Source organism: Camelus bactrianus, chromosome 2, assembly GCF_048773025.1.
Source record: "Camelus bactrianus isolate YW-2024 breed Bactrian camel chromosome 2, ASM4877302v1, whole genome shotgun sequence".
NCBI classification, from domain to species: domain Eukaryota; kingdom Metazoa; phylum Chordata; class Mammalia; order Artiodactyla; family Camelidae; genus Camelus; species Camelus bactrianus.
In genome coordinates this window covers 69,347,046-69,364,201 of record NC_133540.1, presented here as the reverse complement: position 1 = coordinate 69,364,201, position 17,156 = coordinate 69,347,046, and the positions used below count along the sequence as shown (strand labels likewise).

The 17,156-nt window shown below is 39.0% G+C and overlaps 1 protein-coding gene across 2 annotated transcripts in view; it reads right to left on the bottom strand.

Annotated features, from left to right (window-relative positions):
- UNC5C (unc-5 netrin receptor C) overlaps positions 1-17,156 on the bottom strand; it is a 338,296-nt gene that overhangs the window by 32,500 nt on the left and 288,640 nt on the right. For both annotated transcript variants that reach the window (XM_074343589.1, XM_074343600.1), the window contains 4 exons: positions 10,109-10,165; positions 7,731-7,922; positions 6,728-7,072; positions 3,841-3,928 (listed from right to left, as the gene is read on the bottom strand). In XM_074343589.1, the coding sequence (XP_074199690.1) occupies positions 3,841-3,928; positions 6,728-7,072; positions 7,731-7,922; positions 10,109-10,165 (682 nt within the window). The remainder of the gene's footprint in view (positions 1-3,840; positions 3,929-6,727; positions 7,073-7,730; positions 7,923-10,108; positions 10,166-17,156) is intronic.

The window sequence follows — 17,156 nt, the reverse complement described above, 5'->3', positions numbered from 1 at the left end:
CGACTGGGACTGCATCCTTTAAAAAAGTCCTGAAGGCCAGCCGTGTCCTACAGTTGACAAACCTGGTAGCTTTTTGAATTACTATTCTCTTTCTCTACATTTTAATTTTAGTAATACCTCTGTCAATCACTTCCTCCATTTTGAAACTCTCTTTACCTCTGATTTTGTCCTATTATACGTATAACTGTCCATTCTTTCATTCAAAAATACTCACTGAGGTGCAACTATATATATATTAAGCTAGATGCAAACTCCTATCTGCCTTATCCTTACACGTTCCATTTAGTTTTGCTCATCATACTCAAGCCTTAAATAAGAACATTTCCCAAAGTTCTTCCCCCAGTTCTCTTCTTTCTGCCTCTGCACCTTTTCCCTCAGAGGATCTGCTTGCTGGTGACTGGCCTCTGCGTCTCCAGCATGCATCCCAGACCCCCTCTCGCACACATTGCACAACCAAGTCACAGTCTGTCCCTCCTCTCCTTGAAACAGTTGCTGCTTCTGGCCCCCTTTATTGCTCTCCCAATTTTCCCAGTGCCCCAGGCTTGATTCCTGAGTATATTCTTTCTGCTTTGCCACTCTTCTGCCAAACTTGTAACCAGTTGTGAAACACTTTTTCTTCTGAATATATTTTTCTTTCCATTCTGAAGACTCAGGTCAGGCTCCTCCTCTCCCCTCTCACTCCCTGATTAATGCCAGGGGCCCAGCCAGGCCCCTGCCTTCACGGGAGACTCTTTCTGTTCCCTCCACAGGCTCACCCTGTACAGTGTCTCCAGATCAGTCTTTAAAAAGCATTCATATTCTGGCAGCACTTGGCCGCTCAGAGAACTTCCACGGTTCCCCACAGTATACCAAAAAAAAAAAAAAAAAAAAAAGTTCTATTTACCGTTATATTTGGAAAGCCTAAATTGATTTTTTTTCTTTTGCCTTTTGAGAAAACTGCTAGGGCAAGTAAAGAACAGAGGAAGGGAAAATTAACATTCATATCTTCAATTCAAATTGTTTTTCAATAAGAAATGACAAAAGGCAAAATTTCAGTCTGAGTCAGGCTCATTTTTTTTTAAACTGCTACTGGAAACAAGGCAAAAAGGCCCACATTAGTGCTGTGAACTGTGGGAATTCTACCCATGGTGGGGAAACAGGTTTGCAGCTTCTCTGGGGATGTGTAAAGCAGGAGAGCTAGAAATTGCGAGCGCAGCCCTGCAACTCAGTCCCCTTTCAGGCAGAGACAGCCCATCCTGTCCCTGCAGCTCATTTAAGCTGCTCATCTGCCATTCCAGCTTTCTCTTAGCACATATTCTGTAATGATAAGGCCCCCTCTTGTCACGTTCACTTGCCACATGTAATTAAGTTCACACCTCCCTTTAGACAGTTCATATCAGCAGATGACCAGCTGGATACCACCCAGCTGGAAAAACATCCAGTTTTGGATGCAATAAGGCAATCAGAGAGAGGGAAAATGGAGAAAAATAATCAGAATTTTCCTGTAAATGCCTTAAATTAAAACTCGTCTGATATCCTCACAGTGTCTTCTCTGAAAGAAGTTCTGAGATAAAGTCTGTTCTGAGATCATGGTCTCTGGTGAGCAGCAGGAAGACACCACGTTCAGCAACACACTATGATCAGAAGGCAGAGGCTGCTTGTGTACAGGGGCCTGCGGAGTGGGGGTGGCGTGTTACAGAGCAGAAAAGCTCTGTAATGAGATAACTTGGGTGTGAATTCCACCTTCCCTCACTTGGTAACTGGGAAAGCTTGGCTATGTGACTTAATCTCCCTGTGCCCTAGTTTTTGATCTTTAAAGTGGCGCTCATCCTAACTTGGAGAGCTGCAGTGAGGAATAAATGAAGTTAAAAATACGCTGACTATATGCTACCTATGTTTTGCATTATTATTATATCCTAAAACACATTCTCATCATTGTGTTTTTATAAGAAAAAATGCACCCAGTGCACGGCAGAAAATTAGTGAAGGGAGGACTTTCTCATTTATTTGAGACAGTTGCCTTCCTGTGTTTAGTCCTTGTTTTATGGTCTCTTGCGCATATTTTCTTTGAGATCTTGAGGTTTCTCTAGCTTAATTTTTATAAACAGAACTTCTTTGATGCACACAGAATTTAATATAGTCAGTCCCTCTGCACTTAACTTCAGGTGGTAGGCATAGTAAGGAGTGATTTATAGTTTCCTTTTCTTTAAAGTCAAAGGCAGAGGAGCCTAAATGCCAAAGTGCCTACTTTATCAGTTTTCTGTTTTCTCTCCATCTAAAGTGTACAATTATCCCGGTCAGGGTGCCGGCTAACCCGTGGGAAGGAAAACCACAGGAGGCACCTGAGTGTCCCATCTTTCAGCCTCAGCATGCCTTGCAGCAGCCCCTTGAGGCGTGATCTTCAGCTAAAGATAGTGGTGATTGGATGGAAAATAAGAGACCCTGAACACCTCACTGCTTCTCAGCATAAAACACAAGTCAATACTCATTTCTGTTTAAACAAAATGTCCATGTTGGCCAAGGCCCTGGGGGCCGGATGTACTTAGTGCTAACCTTGACTCCGGACAAGAGAAAGAAGGAAACAGCCTGGAGTTGGCTAATCTTCATGTCTGCCGCTGCCAAAGCAGGGCGGGCGCTCTCAGGGCCTGTGAATGTTACTTTGCACTGAGAATGAAAAAATGAATATTTGATGTGAGCAAATACAAGCCTTTTAGTGATTTTCTGTTGCTCAAATTTGAGGCCCATGAATAATGCTCAAGGAATTTTATTATTTTCTTAGACAGGCTGGTGTTTGTGCAGGTGAAACTGCACCATGCGAGGGAAACAGCGTCCTGGGTCCTGCAGATTATAAATACCAACATCTCCGCCTGAGAGCGTAATAAAAGCTTTTCGGCTACTGAAGAGCAAGACTAAAAATGGATGTTTTCTGAGGATAAGGGAGGAGGAGAAAGGGTACAATGTGTTGTAATGATAACCTAGTTCTACATTCGTCACTCACGCTTTGCCCTCAGAGCTCAGGGCTGAGGAGCCGATGCCTTTCCCCTTGGGGAAAACAATGATAATTACATGGAAGGATCTTCATTTAACAACCTCTCTTATTTTAAGATCTCAGCACACTTCAGAAGCACTAATCAGTCAGGCCTCTAAAGCGCTATTTACCGCGCATACTTTATGTGAGAACGAATCAAGAAAGACCAGATACGATTTGTTAGAGGCCAAACTGAAAACTGAATTTAGGCCTTCGAAACTCCTCTTGTTATTTTTACTTAAAATAACTTCATCTTTATGATTATGACACATTCAAAACAGCCCTTAGATTCAACCTAGTTTTAATCAAACTTAGATCTATACAGAAAGGCCCAAGTGTGGATTTTTTGGGGTGCTAAATGTAAGAAGGTGGTTGGTAACACTTAAAAACTGGAAGACAGTCACAAAAAGAAGAATCTGCAGGTGAGAATAAAGTGCCAGGGGGAGGCAGGGGTTAAGAGGCTGTCTAATTCTTCGTGATCTTTCACCCTATAATGGCAACAGGCCAGACCCCTGAGCCAGGCCACATGAAGCCGATGTCTCTTTGTTTACCCGTGTACCTCCTGCACAATCTACGGATCACATTTCTGGCCATGGTTCTCAGCTAGTATGGACCTGTGGCCAGAAATGTGTCCATATTCAAGACCTGCAGAAGTGTCTGGAGCTTCAAAGACAAAGGAAAGTCAAAGCTGACCTTTTATAGGTCTAGGGGGCAAAGGATATGCCAGAAGCAGGGCACTCAAGACAAAAACATGTTGGCTTTTTTCTTTCTAGTGTACAGTCCTTCAAGTCAGACATTGATAAAGTCAAGTGCACCAAAACAAGCATATTTACCTCATATTTTCTTTCCTGTGTACAGTCACATACATTTCGTAGACTCTTCCTTGGGGAATGGCCCCAGCGGGAATCAGCAAGCTTACTCCTGAATAGCAAAAGAGAAAAGCAGTCACATAAGACCTATGAGTCAAAGGAGAACTTCACAGAATGACTTTGAAGCAAGTGAAAAGGAGTAAGGAGATTCTGTGGCCACATAGCCATAAGCTGGCTGCTTTTTCTCTAAAGACATGTAAATATTCATAGCTGCCCCGCTTTCCTTCCTTATTAGCCTTATTTGTTACCACAGCTCCCTCTGAACTGTTACGGAATTGCTTAAAGGAATGATGTAATTTTTTAAACTCCTGTTTTATTTAAGGAATAGACAGATGGTTCCACTGTTGTTTTCCTTGTAAAACGAAGGGAAAACCAACAACTGCTCTTAAAACTTCAAACAGCTGTTAATGATGCATTGTTTCTAATTAAAAAAAGAAAATCCCTACAAGATTCAAAGACAGGAAAATGCTAACCTCAACAATATCAAAAACGTTTACTTCTGAAGTATCTGGTTAGCATCAGTGTTTTTCCATAACAGAATAATTGGTGAAGAACGTTTTTCATCATACATAACTCTAGATAGTGAAAGTCACTGCTAGTTTTAGTCATTGGCAGGGCAGGCAGGTTTTTACTTAGCTGCTAATTGGTGCATTTGTAGGACTATTGGCTTCAGCTCTGTTCTAAGTTAACTGTGCCTATAGCCCTGGTTTGCAACTTGAGGTTGCATCAGAATCACCTGGAGGATTTGCAAAAGCACAGATTATTGGATCCTACCCCCAGAGTTTCTGATTCAGAACGTCTGGGGAAACTCTAGTTCTAACTAGTTGCCAGGTGGTGCCAATGATGGCAGACTGTGGACCACACTGTGGGAACCACTGGCCTGTACCACTGTGGCATCATCACAGAGAATAATTCAGGGTGGGCAGCGACCTGAAGATACATGGCTCCGTGATTTTATTCTAATAAATGTAGTTAATTTCAACTCAATAAAAATGTACATACATGATTGTGAGTACAGGTGCTTGGCATACTGTGAACGCCAGAAGTAAAAGATAATGTTCTCGTCTTTGAGTAGCTTATAATTTACTTAGCAAGGAAGGGGAGTATGCCAAATGAGCACAGGGCAATAAGGAAACGTGACCAGCCACGCTGGAAAGCCTCAAGAGTAAAGAATGGAGAGTTGAAGCGGAATAAGTACTCAAAGCCTTTGTGTAACTGGTTGAAAAGGTTGAGGCATGGCCTTCTTGAGAAGGAAGCTGACATGTGTGCTGTGGTGCCAGGGGAGTGAAGGTCACGCTCGAGTCAGGGTGGTTGGTGAGGCACAGAGTGGAAGCAGGAAGACCACACCTGAGGCGCCCAAGCCTCGGTATTTTTATTTTTCCCAGTGGGAATAATCAAATGTTCTTTTCTGTCTGTTATGGGGATGAAACAGAATTATGCATGTAAAGTAACAAGAATAAGGCATGACATATATTAGGTAACTACTGTTACTCTATTAAATAAAGTAATGCATGTAAGTCACTGTTCCCCAGGATAAAGTAGTTAAAACATGCTAGCTCCCTCCTTTCCACTTAGAAGCCTTTATAGTAATTCATACGTGAAAAAGCGACAGGTGTAGAAATGGAAAGGAGAGGTAGAATCCAGTGAATATTATGAATAAAAATGTCTTGGGAATAATATAATGTTTAAACAATGAAAGAATAGAGTACATTTTGATCTATTAATTTTATAGACTTAAAATGTATTTAAAATCATGATTTTAAAGAGCATGCAATAGCATGAGAATAAGTTGAATAAAAGCATTTTATATAATGTATAATCTCAGCTATGTAAAATATATTTTTAAAAAGGAAAAATGATATTCCATTAAATATCTCAGTTTATTAAAATGTACTTTTAAAGGTATGAGGTGAAAAATTGTGAGAGCAAGAATCAAAGACAAGTTCATATTCAGACCTGAAGACCAACTAGTTCTGTATATTACTTGGCTTTATGGCTGTTTACACATTACATTCTCATCTTATGCCACATGAAGACCTTGGTTCAAGCAGATTGTTTCTTTTTGCTGTACCTACAAAACACTCTGTCTTGTCCAAAAGAGCTACCGTATGTTACAGAGGAATCGATTAACCCTCTTATAACTGAGTTCCAAACCCATAACTACTATTAATGAATACCAAACTTTAAACACTGTCACTAACTTCACTATTCACGTTCACTATTTAAGAGCTTTATGGGGCTTATTCTCTAGAAGCAGACAACTAAATAAACTGAAAACTGAGTAATAATACAAAAGAAACCTGGTGAAGTTGTGATTCTGGATAGATATATCAGAAGTAGGAGTGAGTACCTTATAAATACCTTGAGACTGAAGACTGTAATAAAGAGTTAAATTAATAAGTGAAGACTGGGTGTCCGTTATGTCCTCTGATCATCTAAAGATTAGTATTCTGAAGTATTGCTTCCTGTAGGAGTTGGAACTGAACCAGCTGATATGTTTTCTAATTAATTTTTTCTTTTAAAGTGTGATGACAACAGTGAGGGCTTGTGTCTTAATGTTGCCTTCTGAAGTCCTATTAAAAGGAAAGTCAATGGCAGTTCTAAACAATGCCTTGGCAGAAAGTTGTGAGTATAATATTTCTAGAGGAAGTATTCTCAGAGTTGGCTGGAAGAAGATAAGTGGTTTTGCTGATTTTGTCTGCAGTAATGTTTAGTTTACATCGAAAGTAGATTTGGTTTAGATAGGCTACATTTAACTTTTCAGGCCTAATGAAGACAAACAAAAAAGATTTTGGTACAAGAATATGTTTTCAAGCTCTATCTCTGCAATGTAAAAACCTTTAGGAATTACCTGAATTGGGAACAATAAGGTGACCCCCAAGGGAGTTGAAGGTGCCAAACGCAGTGCAGGATGGGTCTGTCTGCCTTGCTAGACTCTGATTCTTCAGGTTGAGGGCCTCATTCTCCAACAAGGATTGGGTCATCTGAGGGGACAGCTTTGATGCAAACTCACAGAGGTCATCCTGGGGTGTGACAGCACCTGAGGTATTGTACACTTTGATTTTCAGGTTAGGCAGTGGATCCAGGATTGGAGAGTTGGTCATTGGGATTTTGTCCGAGACATCATGCAAGGCATAGACAGGTCCTCTGTACATGGCTGCAGCTGATGTGAGGTCTGGGGGTACCGCCAGGAGATCTGAGTCAGAAAGAGAAAGGACGTCCAGTTGCGTTCTTCATTCAGGCAACTTACATTAGTCAGACTTCCCCTGACACTTTCTGAACCAACAGCAAAGCAACTCAACACATATTACAGCTGGACAGACTAACACTGCTGAACACAAGGCAACTAGAGAGCTAGGATCTGTTCTATTATTGGCCACAAATAAATAGATATGTTCATTCTATATTCTGCCTTGAAATCTATTTATTGCTTCTAAGGTATTTAGCTATTTCAACAGACTGTATTCATAGATGGGGATCCTTATTAGGTGACTATAGGTAATAATTTCTCTTGTCTATACTGGTTTGGGGTTCATCTGTAGACCACTGTATTCATAGCAATACAAGATGCCTTGTCAAAAGGAAAAAGACTCAAGAGATCAATCAACCAATCTGTGTACTTAAAAAGTATGACTTGAGAAACCTGTTAGAGAAGGAAAAAACGACTTATGCACCCTGTCAACTTTAATTTGTTATGTGAATGAAGTTAACAAGTAACCAACAAAATAGACCAAAATCCCTGCCTTCATGGAACTTACAGTCCAGCTGAACTGGGTGTTTTCATTGATTCTGAAGACACATAAGGAGGCTGCTTATATGCATAAGTCCAAGTGTGAAGGGCAGTGTCAACTGACCTTGCCTTGCTGCCTTGATGTTCACAGGCTGAAAGCCTCCGTTGAGTGCGGAAGAGTCAATGATGTCAGACTCAAAGTCACGATGATTTTTCCGATACACAAAGAGAGCCACAACTACAGAAATGGCCAGGCAAACTATCACAGCTATCACAATGCCAACATACAGAGCAACATCATCTGAATCAGGAGCAGCTAAAGGGAAGGAGGAGACATTGGATTAACTGGTTAGAGAAATTTCCCACAGTACACATATGTATTGCTATAATTTTTTCAGACATTTATTGCCTTTTTTATAGGTTAATTTCAAATCTATTTCAAAAGCTATATAAAGCAACTGTGGCCTTTCAGTGGAAAATTATCTCTGATTTCTTTTCCTTTCTCACTCTGCATCTATCTAGTCACTAATCTGTCTTAAATTGGGCACCATAACAGACCACTTATTACAAGGCATAAAAAGAAACTGGAGCTAAAACCATCCCAACCCACAAGGAAAAAAAGTTTATTACTAATTTCAGGTGGAAAAGTTTGGGAGGCAGCTATGAATTCACTGACAGTTCTTTAAAAAGATAAACATAAACACTCTGTTAGAAATACCTGGCAGGTTCTGACTCTGTGTATTTATTGAACCAGAATATTTTTCTAAGTATCACTCCAAGTCACAAAATTACTTTCCAGAGCACTCTTCTCACTTTCCCCTAAATCAGTGAAGGGGTGGGTGGGAATGGCGGAACCAAGCAAATAAACATTGGGAGCAAACATGTTGAGTTTGAAAGGTGTACTTTCAGAAGACTCAGATCTGGGGAGCAGAGGTTAATGCTGATAACGCCAGGCTTTTGCTACAGATTCAGTATTACCTCTGAGAACCCTGAGCTTCTCACGGTTTCTTGTCAGAGATTTACACTTGAGCTACTCATTACTGGAATAAAAAAAATAGCTCTATGGTGTACTGAGTAAGATAAAGGCCTGGTTCAATGATCAGAAAGGTCAGACTACCCCCAAAAGGCAATTAAGCATTTGATTAATGCAGTGCAAGGTCAGCTGGGGAGGGCTGTCTCTGGGTAAAGCAAGAAGAAAATTCCTGTAAAAGTTGTACGTTGCCTTAGTGGCATAGAACATGCTTTTTTTTTTTTTTTTTTTAGTTTTTTTAGGGGGAAGTAATTAGGTTTATTTTATTAATTTTTTTTAATGGAGGTACTGGGGATTGAATCTAAGATGTCATGCATGCTAAGCATGAGCTCTACCTCTTGAGCTATACCCTCCCCTCAAACAGGTTTTAATCCAATGGCAAATGATAATAGAAGCTGACAATTAAAACAAAACAAACTAACACAATTAAATCTTTCCTGAATCCCACAGACATCTTTAAGTCTCTGGGTTTAGTTTTCTGTAATGGACAAAAATTGTCAGCAAAGTTAACCAAAGCTGTTCTGCTCACCGTAAAAGGTGATTAAACTGATACTTCAGATGGTCAAGAACAGCTTTTTTATGCTCAACTTCATACGTGTACATTTTGTAGGGAAAGAATTTTCAGATTTGTAGGTCCCATGATGACCTCCCAAGAGTTAAGGAGCCACTACTTTCTCTTAAGACTCACAGCCACATGATTTTTCTGGTGCAATGGTGCATCCCTTGGCTTGCCAGCAGCCCATGTGATCACCCATGCTCTCAAGTCGTGTACCTTCAATACAGCGACAGTACAAAAGAATTCCCTATGGGAAATCCCTTCATCTCTTTTAGTATTTTGTGTTTAAATGTACTATATGTGAAAGAATCTTTTTTCTTTTTAAATGATTGTCTTTCTCAAAGTTTCCAGAATATCTGTTTTCACATCAATCAAGTCAACATTGACAGATCTTTTTGGAAAACCAGTGCCATACCAAACCCTCTGGTTATGTAAGCACTGCTTTCAAAGTGCTGACTTCACTTTGCCACTGGGTTTTATTTGAGGCCCTACAGCTGCATTCTGAACTCTGATCAGAATACTGTATCTAAATCCTTAATGCTTTACTTTACCAGGCTGTAATTACTTACACAACATTCATGATTTCTAATTCAATAGATGTGCATTTTCTCAATTCTTTACTTTTTAGCATTTGAACTCTGCCTTTTATTTAGATCAGCATATTTCATGAAGTGTTTTGTCAGCTACTGGGATTCAAGCTTTGAACAGTAAACTGATAGATTTTAAAGCTGGCAGAGACTTGAAATAACCCTTTCTTCTCTTCAGCAGTGAAAATCTAATTTGTTTTTCATGTTAGAATATATTAGGTGCCTTTTTCCTGCGTGTACATCTGTGATGCAAAGAAAGGTAAACTTGAACTGGGGGCAATAACGTTAAATGATTATTCAGCAACATAAAAACCAAACATCAAACTTACAAGAAAATCCATATTCATTCTGGGTTCTCTGTTCAGTTGAAATAGGATAAATGAAACCTTGAAAAGAAACAAAAAATGAAACAAAAATGGGAACAAAATCAAATTAATGAGGGAAACAAAACAAGAAGCATGAAAAATGGTTTAATTAAAATAAAAGGAGAAGAAACCTAGGTCCTTTAAAATTCTGGTTCAGTACAGAATTATGATTCTGAATCTCCTGTCTGCTCTGGAGCCTCACTAAGAATTAATAAGTAGGCAGATTGAATTTCAGAGCAAAAACTGGTCTCGAGTCACTAACTTTGGAGTGCTTAAAGTCTTTCTTTTATTGAGCATAAACTCTAATGGATCTAATTTATTTCAGACATCAAGGGTCATTAGCATAAGGAAAATCTTTTTTCCTTATCCCCGCCATATGCTTTAATTCCCAGGACACATTCAGTAAGGCTCTAAACAGTTTTTTTCTCTTTTATTTAATCATAACAGCTTGCTCTCAGTCTAACAGAACCAAAGAAGACCTGTCGTCATTGGTCAAAGGTTAAACACCCATTTACTGAGCTGAGCAAGACCACCTCTCCTCCCTCCGTCTCACATCTACTTTTTGGATTTTTGTTTGTTTTTTGCCTCTCCATTTAACAGGAATCCAATAGGTTTTGCCCAGGGACCAAGCAGTTTGTCAATGCAATGGAAACTGGATGCTTTTTATTTTAAATCATTCAAAAATCAATAGCACCTAGAGGTTATAAGGTTATTTATTTTAGGGCCTCAGAGGAATAGTGTAAATCGGGCAAAATAAAAAGCTCATCCCAATAGTAAATGCAGAAATAACACCAGCAGTTTTATTTTCCTTTCTTTTTAGTGTATTCCAAGGTAGGAAACATAATGATGAGAATGACTGATGATGACAATAACAAAAAAAAAAATAGCAATAAATGTGAAGTAAAAAATCAGCAGAAAACATTTAAAAAATGTGGAACGTAAATTTTTTGAAATGAAAATCTAGGGAAGAATTTCAAGTATGACATAACTAGCACCCACCGTTTCCTAATATTTAATATTCTACAACACATGAATTAATCAAATGATAACAGCACCATCTGGATTAATCAAATGAAGATGAGTAAGAACTGCGTGAGTTAAACTTTCCTAGCAATACTCAAGAGCAAAAAACGTAGAGAAACTGCAACTGTTAATTGTTTCAAAATTAAAGGTCTGTAATGATACTAAAGGTAACTCTAAATCATGCCTCAGGTAGATCTTCTGTACTTTGTAGAACACACAGTTCTTAAAAGCTATTTACCTATTTTGAGGGAACTAATTCTAGAGAAACATGCAGTGCTACCTTAATGAAAGAGAGGTTTGCTATAGCACAGACAGGTTTGCTCTGAATTAATTTTTAATGCTTTATTTTAGAGCAATGATTGCAACCTCCTACTCAGTTTTATAAATATTATATTCCTTATTCCAGTTGTCTGAGTCCATGTATTAGGTTTGATTTTCATTTTTAAACACTTCTGTCTGGTAATAACCTTTTTCCATTTGTATTCTGTGAACTCAATAAAAGGACATCTGGGACATATACAAGCACAAGAAAAAAAGGTTATTTATTTTTGAAACCCAAAGACTTAAGACAATATAATTTCACTGCTAGCACAGGAGACCAGATAATTGATGTCACTGTTGTAGGGATGATGTTAAATAGAGGGATGTCTAAGATTTATTTTTTTGAAGGCGGGAGGGCCTAGAAATGAGGATTTAGGGATGGTCTGATGTTCACCCTGAAAATTTTGGTAAGAATCAGAGTGGGCCTGTAGGAGGAAGAAGAAGAGCTGGAACTGACAAAGGGAGAAGCCTGTCTCCAGAGACACAGCACGGGCCGAAACTTCACCCTGTAAAGCAGTTCTGGGTCTTCCCTGGCTTTCATCTCCACTTCCCAGCAGAGTTCCTATTCTTGACAGACAAACCAAGGAATAATAAAGAGGAAGCTGATAATGTTTTCATGTTTAATCTCTACTTTCCCATGTTTATGTACATCTGGACCACTCAATAAATACTTCTGTGCCTTATGGTATTCATCTGAGACTTATTATTCTCAGGCACAGAACTGGAATCCATTCATTCATCCATTCATTCATTCATTCATTCACCTAAGAAGTACTCCTGAACCCTATTACCCCTGGGTTCTATTCTAGGCGTAGGGGTACAATGACAAAAGAGATGGGAAAAGTCACTGCTTTCATTCCTGTTTAACAGAAAATAAACAAAATAATGAAGGTCATTTCAAATGCGTCCTTTTGGAAAGTAAAACAAAAGAATATAATGTGATAGAGATAAAATAATGACCAACTTAGGGAATCAGGGAAGAATCTCCTGTTGAAATGAAATTTAAACTGAAGCTTGTATAATGAGAAAGAATCAAGCAAGTAAAGATCTAGAGGAAACAATGCTCCCTGAAGAGGGACAGTGGATGCAAAAGTCCTGACATGAAACCAGAGCCCTTAGAGGGTAGGGAGGGAGAGGAGAGAGGGAGGAGGTGGGCTCAGGGCGATGAGCAGCAGGCAGATCACGCAGGCATGACGGTCCATGAGGAGGCATTCAATGTTATTCTAAATAAAATGCAAATCCTGTGAGTGAATGTAATTTTGAAAAGATCACTTTGGTTTCTCTACAGATAATGGAGAAGCAAGGGAGTGAAGTGACAGGATTTTATGGATAGTATCTATGAAACATAGCCTGGGGGATATCTATCAATAGGTGTATCAATATACTTAACAGAGTGTTGCATTTGAGGTTATTTTAAAATTAAAAAAAAAAAACACCTCACTTATTAGTTATTCCTTGTAGCCAACAGTGAGTAATCTAGCCAAACTGTTATTTTCCAACATGGGAAAATTTAAAACAGACAAGTAAGTACTAAGTACACTCACCAATGGTTCAACACCCCAATTTACTCTGTTATGGAAACACTGATAAAGAGTTTTGGAAGGCAGCTCCGTAAAACTTTTTCCATCCTTTTCAAAACACTTCTGCAATACACAACTAAAACACCACTTAGGAAGCTGGGAATCAGAAAAGGGGATTACTGCTCCATCCCCTAAACGCGGGGAACACAGAACCACTTTCTAGAGTTTGTTTTCATACTTCACCTGATCTGTCTCTCACGGAACCACAGGGGACATTTTCTTCAGCTAATGAGGTGATCCTGCTGAGAGTGGTCCTAGCGATAATGAAAAATCACATCTCTGGCAGAACACAGTGCAAAATAATTGTTTTTAGTGTCACTATCAGCAGCCTAGTTCCTAAGTTAGAGATTCCAGTTAACTCTCTTACTACTTTAAAGTCAGGTCGATTGAAAAAGCACCTCGGCTGTTGGCCAAGGCAGTGAAACTGAGATTTTCAGTCTCATGGACTTTAGTCTGAATCCTAGCCCTGTCACTATGAGAGCCTGGTCAAACTATTTCATTTCTCTAAGCATCAGTTCTCTAATCTGTGTAAGGGATTATAAATACTCACTTCCATATAGCTGTGGAAAGGATAAATGAGATTTGTAAAGTGCTGGTACACTGCAAGCAATCAGTAAACGACAACTGCATCAACACCACTATGATGCACATTGTAGGCACACTGGGCTCTTGAGAGATTTTATGTGTAGAGTTGACACAGCCTACTATTTAATAAAATGAATAGGAAATCTGAATTTCAGGTTGCCTAGTTATGACACAGACAAGGAGCCCGGTTTTTCTGAAAAGCCACAACCAATGCACTCTTAAGTACTGTATACTCTTTCACCTTCTCCTTTTAAAGAGGTTTATTCCTGGCCTTTGTGGCTTCTGGCAAAGATACAGTGGCAGGTTTCAGAAGCAAATTTCCAGGGCCAGAGAGCAACTAGATGCTAAAATGGTTTCTCAACCAGAGGTGGTGCCATTTCTAATGTTTGTCATAATGATTAGGGGGTTGTTTGTGGAATTTAATGAGGACCATGGATGCTGAATGTCCTGCAATGGGAGGAACAGTCTTGCCATGGAAGAACTCTCTGGAACAAAACGTACCTCCATTGATAACTTTCAAAGTCACAATCTGTGGGCTGACAGGTGTAGAGCTTGGGGAAGGGAGCAGGACATGCCCCCACTGGCTACAGTAGCCTCAGCAACTTCAACTAGGGGAAACCAACACAGAGCAGTGCCTTTTTTTTTTTTTTAATCTAAATATTATAAAATATTTTAAAAGAATTGTTTTCCTATTCAAATAGGAGACTTTCCTGATTCTTATTTGAGAATAGAGATTGGAAGAAGTCTGACTGTGGCGAGAAAGTTTAGAGAAGGCATGAACAGTTTGAAAGCCAGAGCAAGAGTAGGCTGTTCCTAAATAGCGAAATGCTTCTTATGCTAGGAAGCCGTGTCATAATTGCTCAAAACATCCTTTCAAGAGATTATCTAGTTCAGCCTTTTTCAGATGAGGAAAATCCGTCCCATAGATGGGAAATGATAGTTTACAGTCAAGAAAAGTGTTGAGACTCAAATTTGGTTTCCATCCTCCCGTCGGTAAGGCTGACAATGTGCAGGGTTTGCACTGACCAGCTCTGGTGGCCCGTGCACATCTGTGTTGGCTACACATCTGGACTGTCAATATAATAATGCTCTGGCTGATGGTGGTTAAATGACTTGAGGAAGGAATGACTTTTTCTAATTTTCACAAGGTCATCCTTTAGACTAGAGATGGGGTTTGCCCATATTTTTCAGCTGATGTCCAACTGTTATAAAAGATGAGAGCCCGTGCCCGAATATTTTAAAAAGGAAAGTGAGCTTTCCTTGGTTTTATACAGCACTAAGTAAGACCAAGTTATTCTTAAGTATATGGCTCGTAATTGCGCAATAACATGCCTGAACATAGCCTATTTAGTGGGTTTATATTTGGGAAATCTCAGGAACAAGCCAGGAGCTCTATGTAAAACTTCATTTCCCCAATAAACGCCAACTGCTTTGATTTTTTCCGGTCTTTTAAATTTTCATGTGCTACAAATAACAGACGACAGTCAAAATGATGATCTTATGATTAAGTTTTTAAAACGGTAATTCAAACTATTTTAGTGCCATAAGTAGTATGTTAATAGAAAAAGTTACCAAGCAAATTTGCCAAGGTGAGAAATATTAGAACTTCTGAGCATCACTGGCCAGGTTTAAATTCCTCAAAACCAAGATTATGTCCTTACTAACTCGCAGCCCCCCAGGATGTTAGAGTTAAAATAGACCTTTGATTAGAATGCCCTGTTATAATCCCTTTGTAGATACAGACTGAGGAGACGGGGCATAGAGGGATGAAAGGACTTGCCTAACATCACAAAGCTGGTGAAACTGCAACGTGAGGGGCAGATCCCAGCTCTTGAGCTACAGTCTATCCTTCTTATAAGTACTGTCCAACATTAATGAAAATATTTAAGTGAGGAGAGGCAAGGAAATAACAGAAAAGGCTTGCTATGTTCATGGCTTAATTTGCAATTCAGTTATTGAATGAGGTAATGCTAATTATTTAGACTAGAAAATATCTCTCCATGTGAAATATTATCATTGATATCCATGAGAAAACTAAAACAACAGAGAGACTTTTGCCCTTAAATAAAATAACTTCCAAACAGTGTCTTTTGTTTCAAGTGTGGGGTAAGCAAAGACGGGAGCCAAGCTTGGGCATTTCTACTCTAATGTAACTTGAGAGCCTGCTGGGATGACGCAGTTGTCGATGCACGATAACCGCACTGCATGTGGCATACAACCCGGCTGTCAATAGAAATATTTAAAAAAGAAGCTTTGTTTCTCTCAAAAATGATGCCAACAGGAAAAAAGGAATAAACATCAATAACTGGAGGGACACTACATAAAAAGAAAGTCAAGTTTTAAAGCAATAAAAGCTGGCAACTACTTGCTTTCAGCATCCAAGAGCCCATGTGAAAAAGGCTTTTTTCAAAATGAGACAGATTTGGGTTCATATATTGGCTCTTGCACTAACTTGTGGGCGTTGGGTGGGCTGTTTCAGTTTTAGGCCTTGGATTCTTCCTTCCCAAGATAGAGCTATTATTAGGGGAATATCAAAAGTTCTGTTTGTAAGGTTTTTTTTTTTGTACTTTTTGAGTTTTATTAAATTGAACTCAGGTCAATTTTACTTCAGTTTGGCCCTGCCAAACACAGATTCTAGTCAAAGCAACTAATGCCAGGGCCTTAAGTCACTGTATTTGGTGGAAAGTGAATAAAATTAAAATTCTATCTGAAATTCTTTCAAACTAAAATATATGATACAGTAATTTTTACGTCCTCCAAAGTTTGAGAACCACTGAGCTAAATTTAAGGAATACATAAAAGAAAAGTCTTTCTGTAGAGGTCTGGGAATCAAGTCTGTCTTTAGTTATCAAATTTGTTGTCAAAAGGGAGATAGGTGGAGTTTTATAAGGTGTTCCTGCTTGCCTTCAAGCTTATGCATTGTATTTCAATCTGGAGCTGCACCTACGACCTAACACATGTAAACAGGTTTTATATTGTTAGGATTAAATAGAGGATTAATGAATATCTCATATGGGGAATAGTACATAAGTTATGAATATGACATAACTCAACTATAGTTTATAAAGCATTAAGTGGATTCTAGAAAGGTACATGTTTTTGAATTCTCAAGCTTTTGGTTATTGTTAGTATATTTATCTATCTGAAGTACAAGATACCACTTCATAAGATCTGTCCTCATTTTTATGATCCCAGCATTAGAGAAATCTGTTCTTGATGGATTTTCCCCTCTCCTTGACCTGGCTGCTTGGTCTTTTTTTTTTTTCCTGTCCACCCCCCTCACCCCTCCATGACCTTACACTAAGCCAACATATGTATTTTTCTCATCCCAATTACATTTTGTCTGATGCAAATGTTCTTATTAAAAACCTCAAGAGCCATTCAAAACAAACACATCCAGATTTTGGTTTTTTCCTTTTAGGTTGGTTCTTATCTAGCCAGCCCATCAGGACAGCACTAATGATGTCAAAGGTCAGGCCTGTCAAAGACACTCACGGTCATTT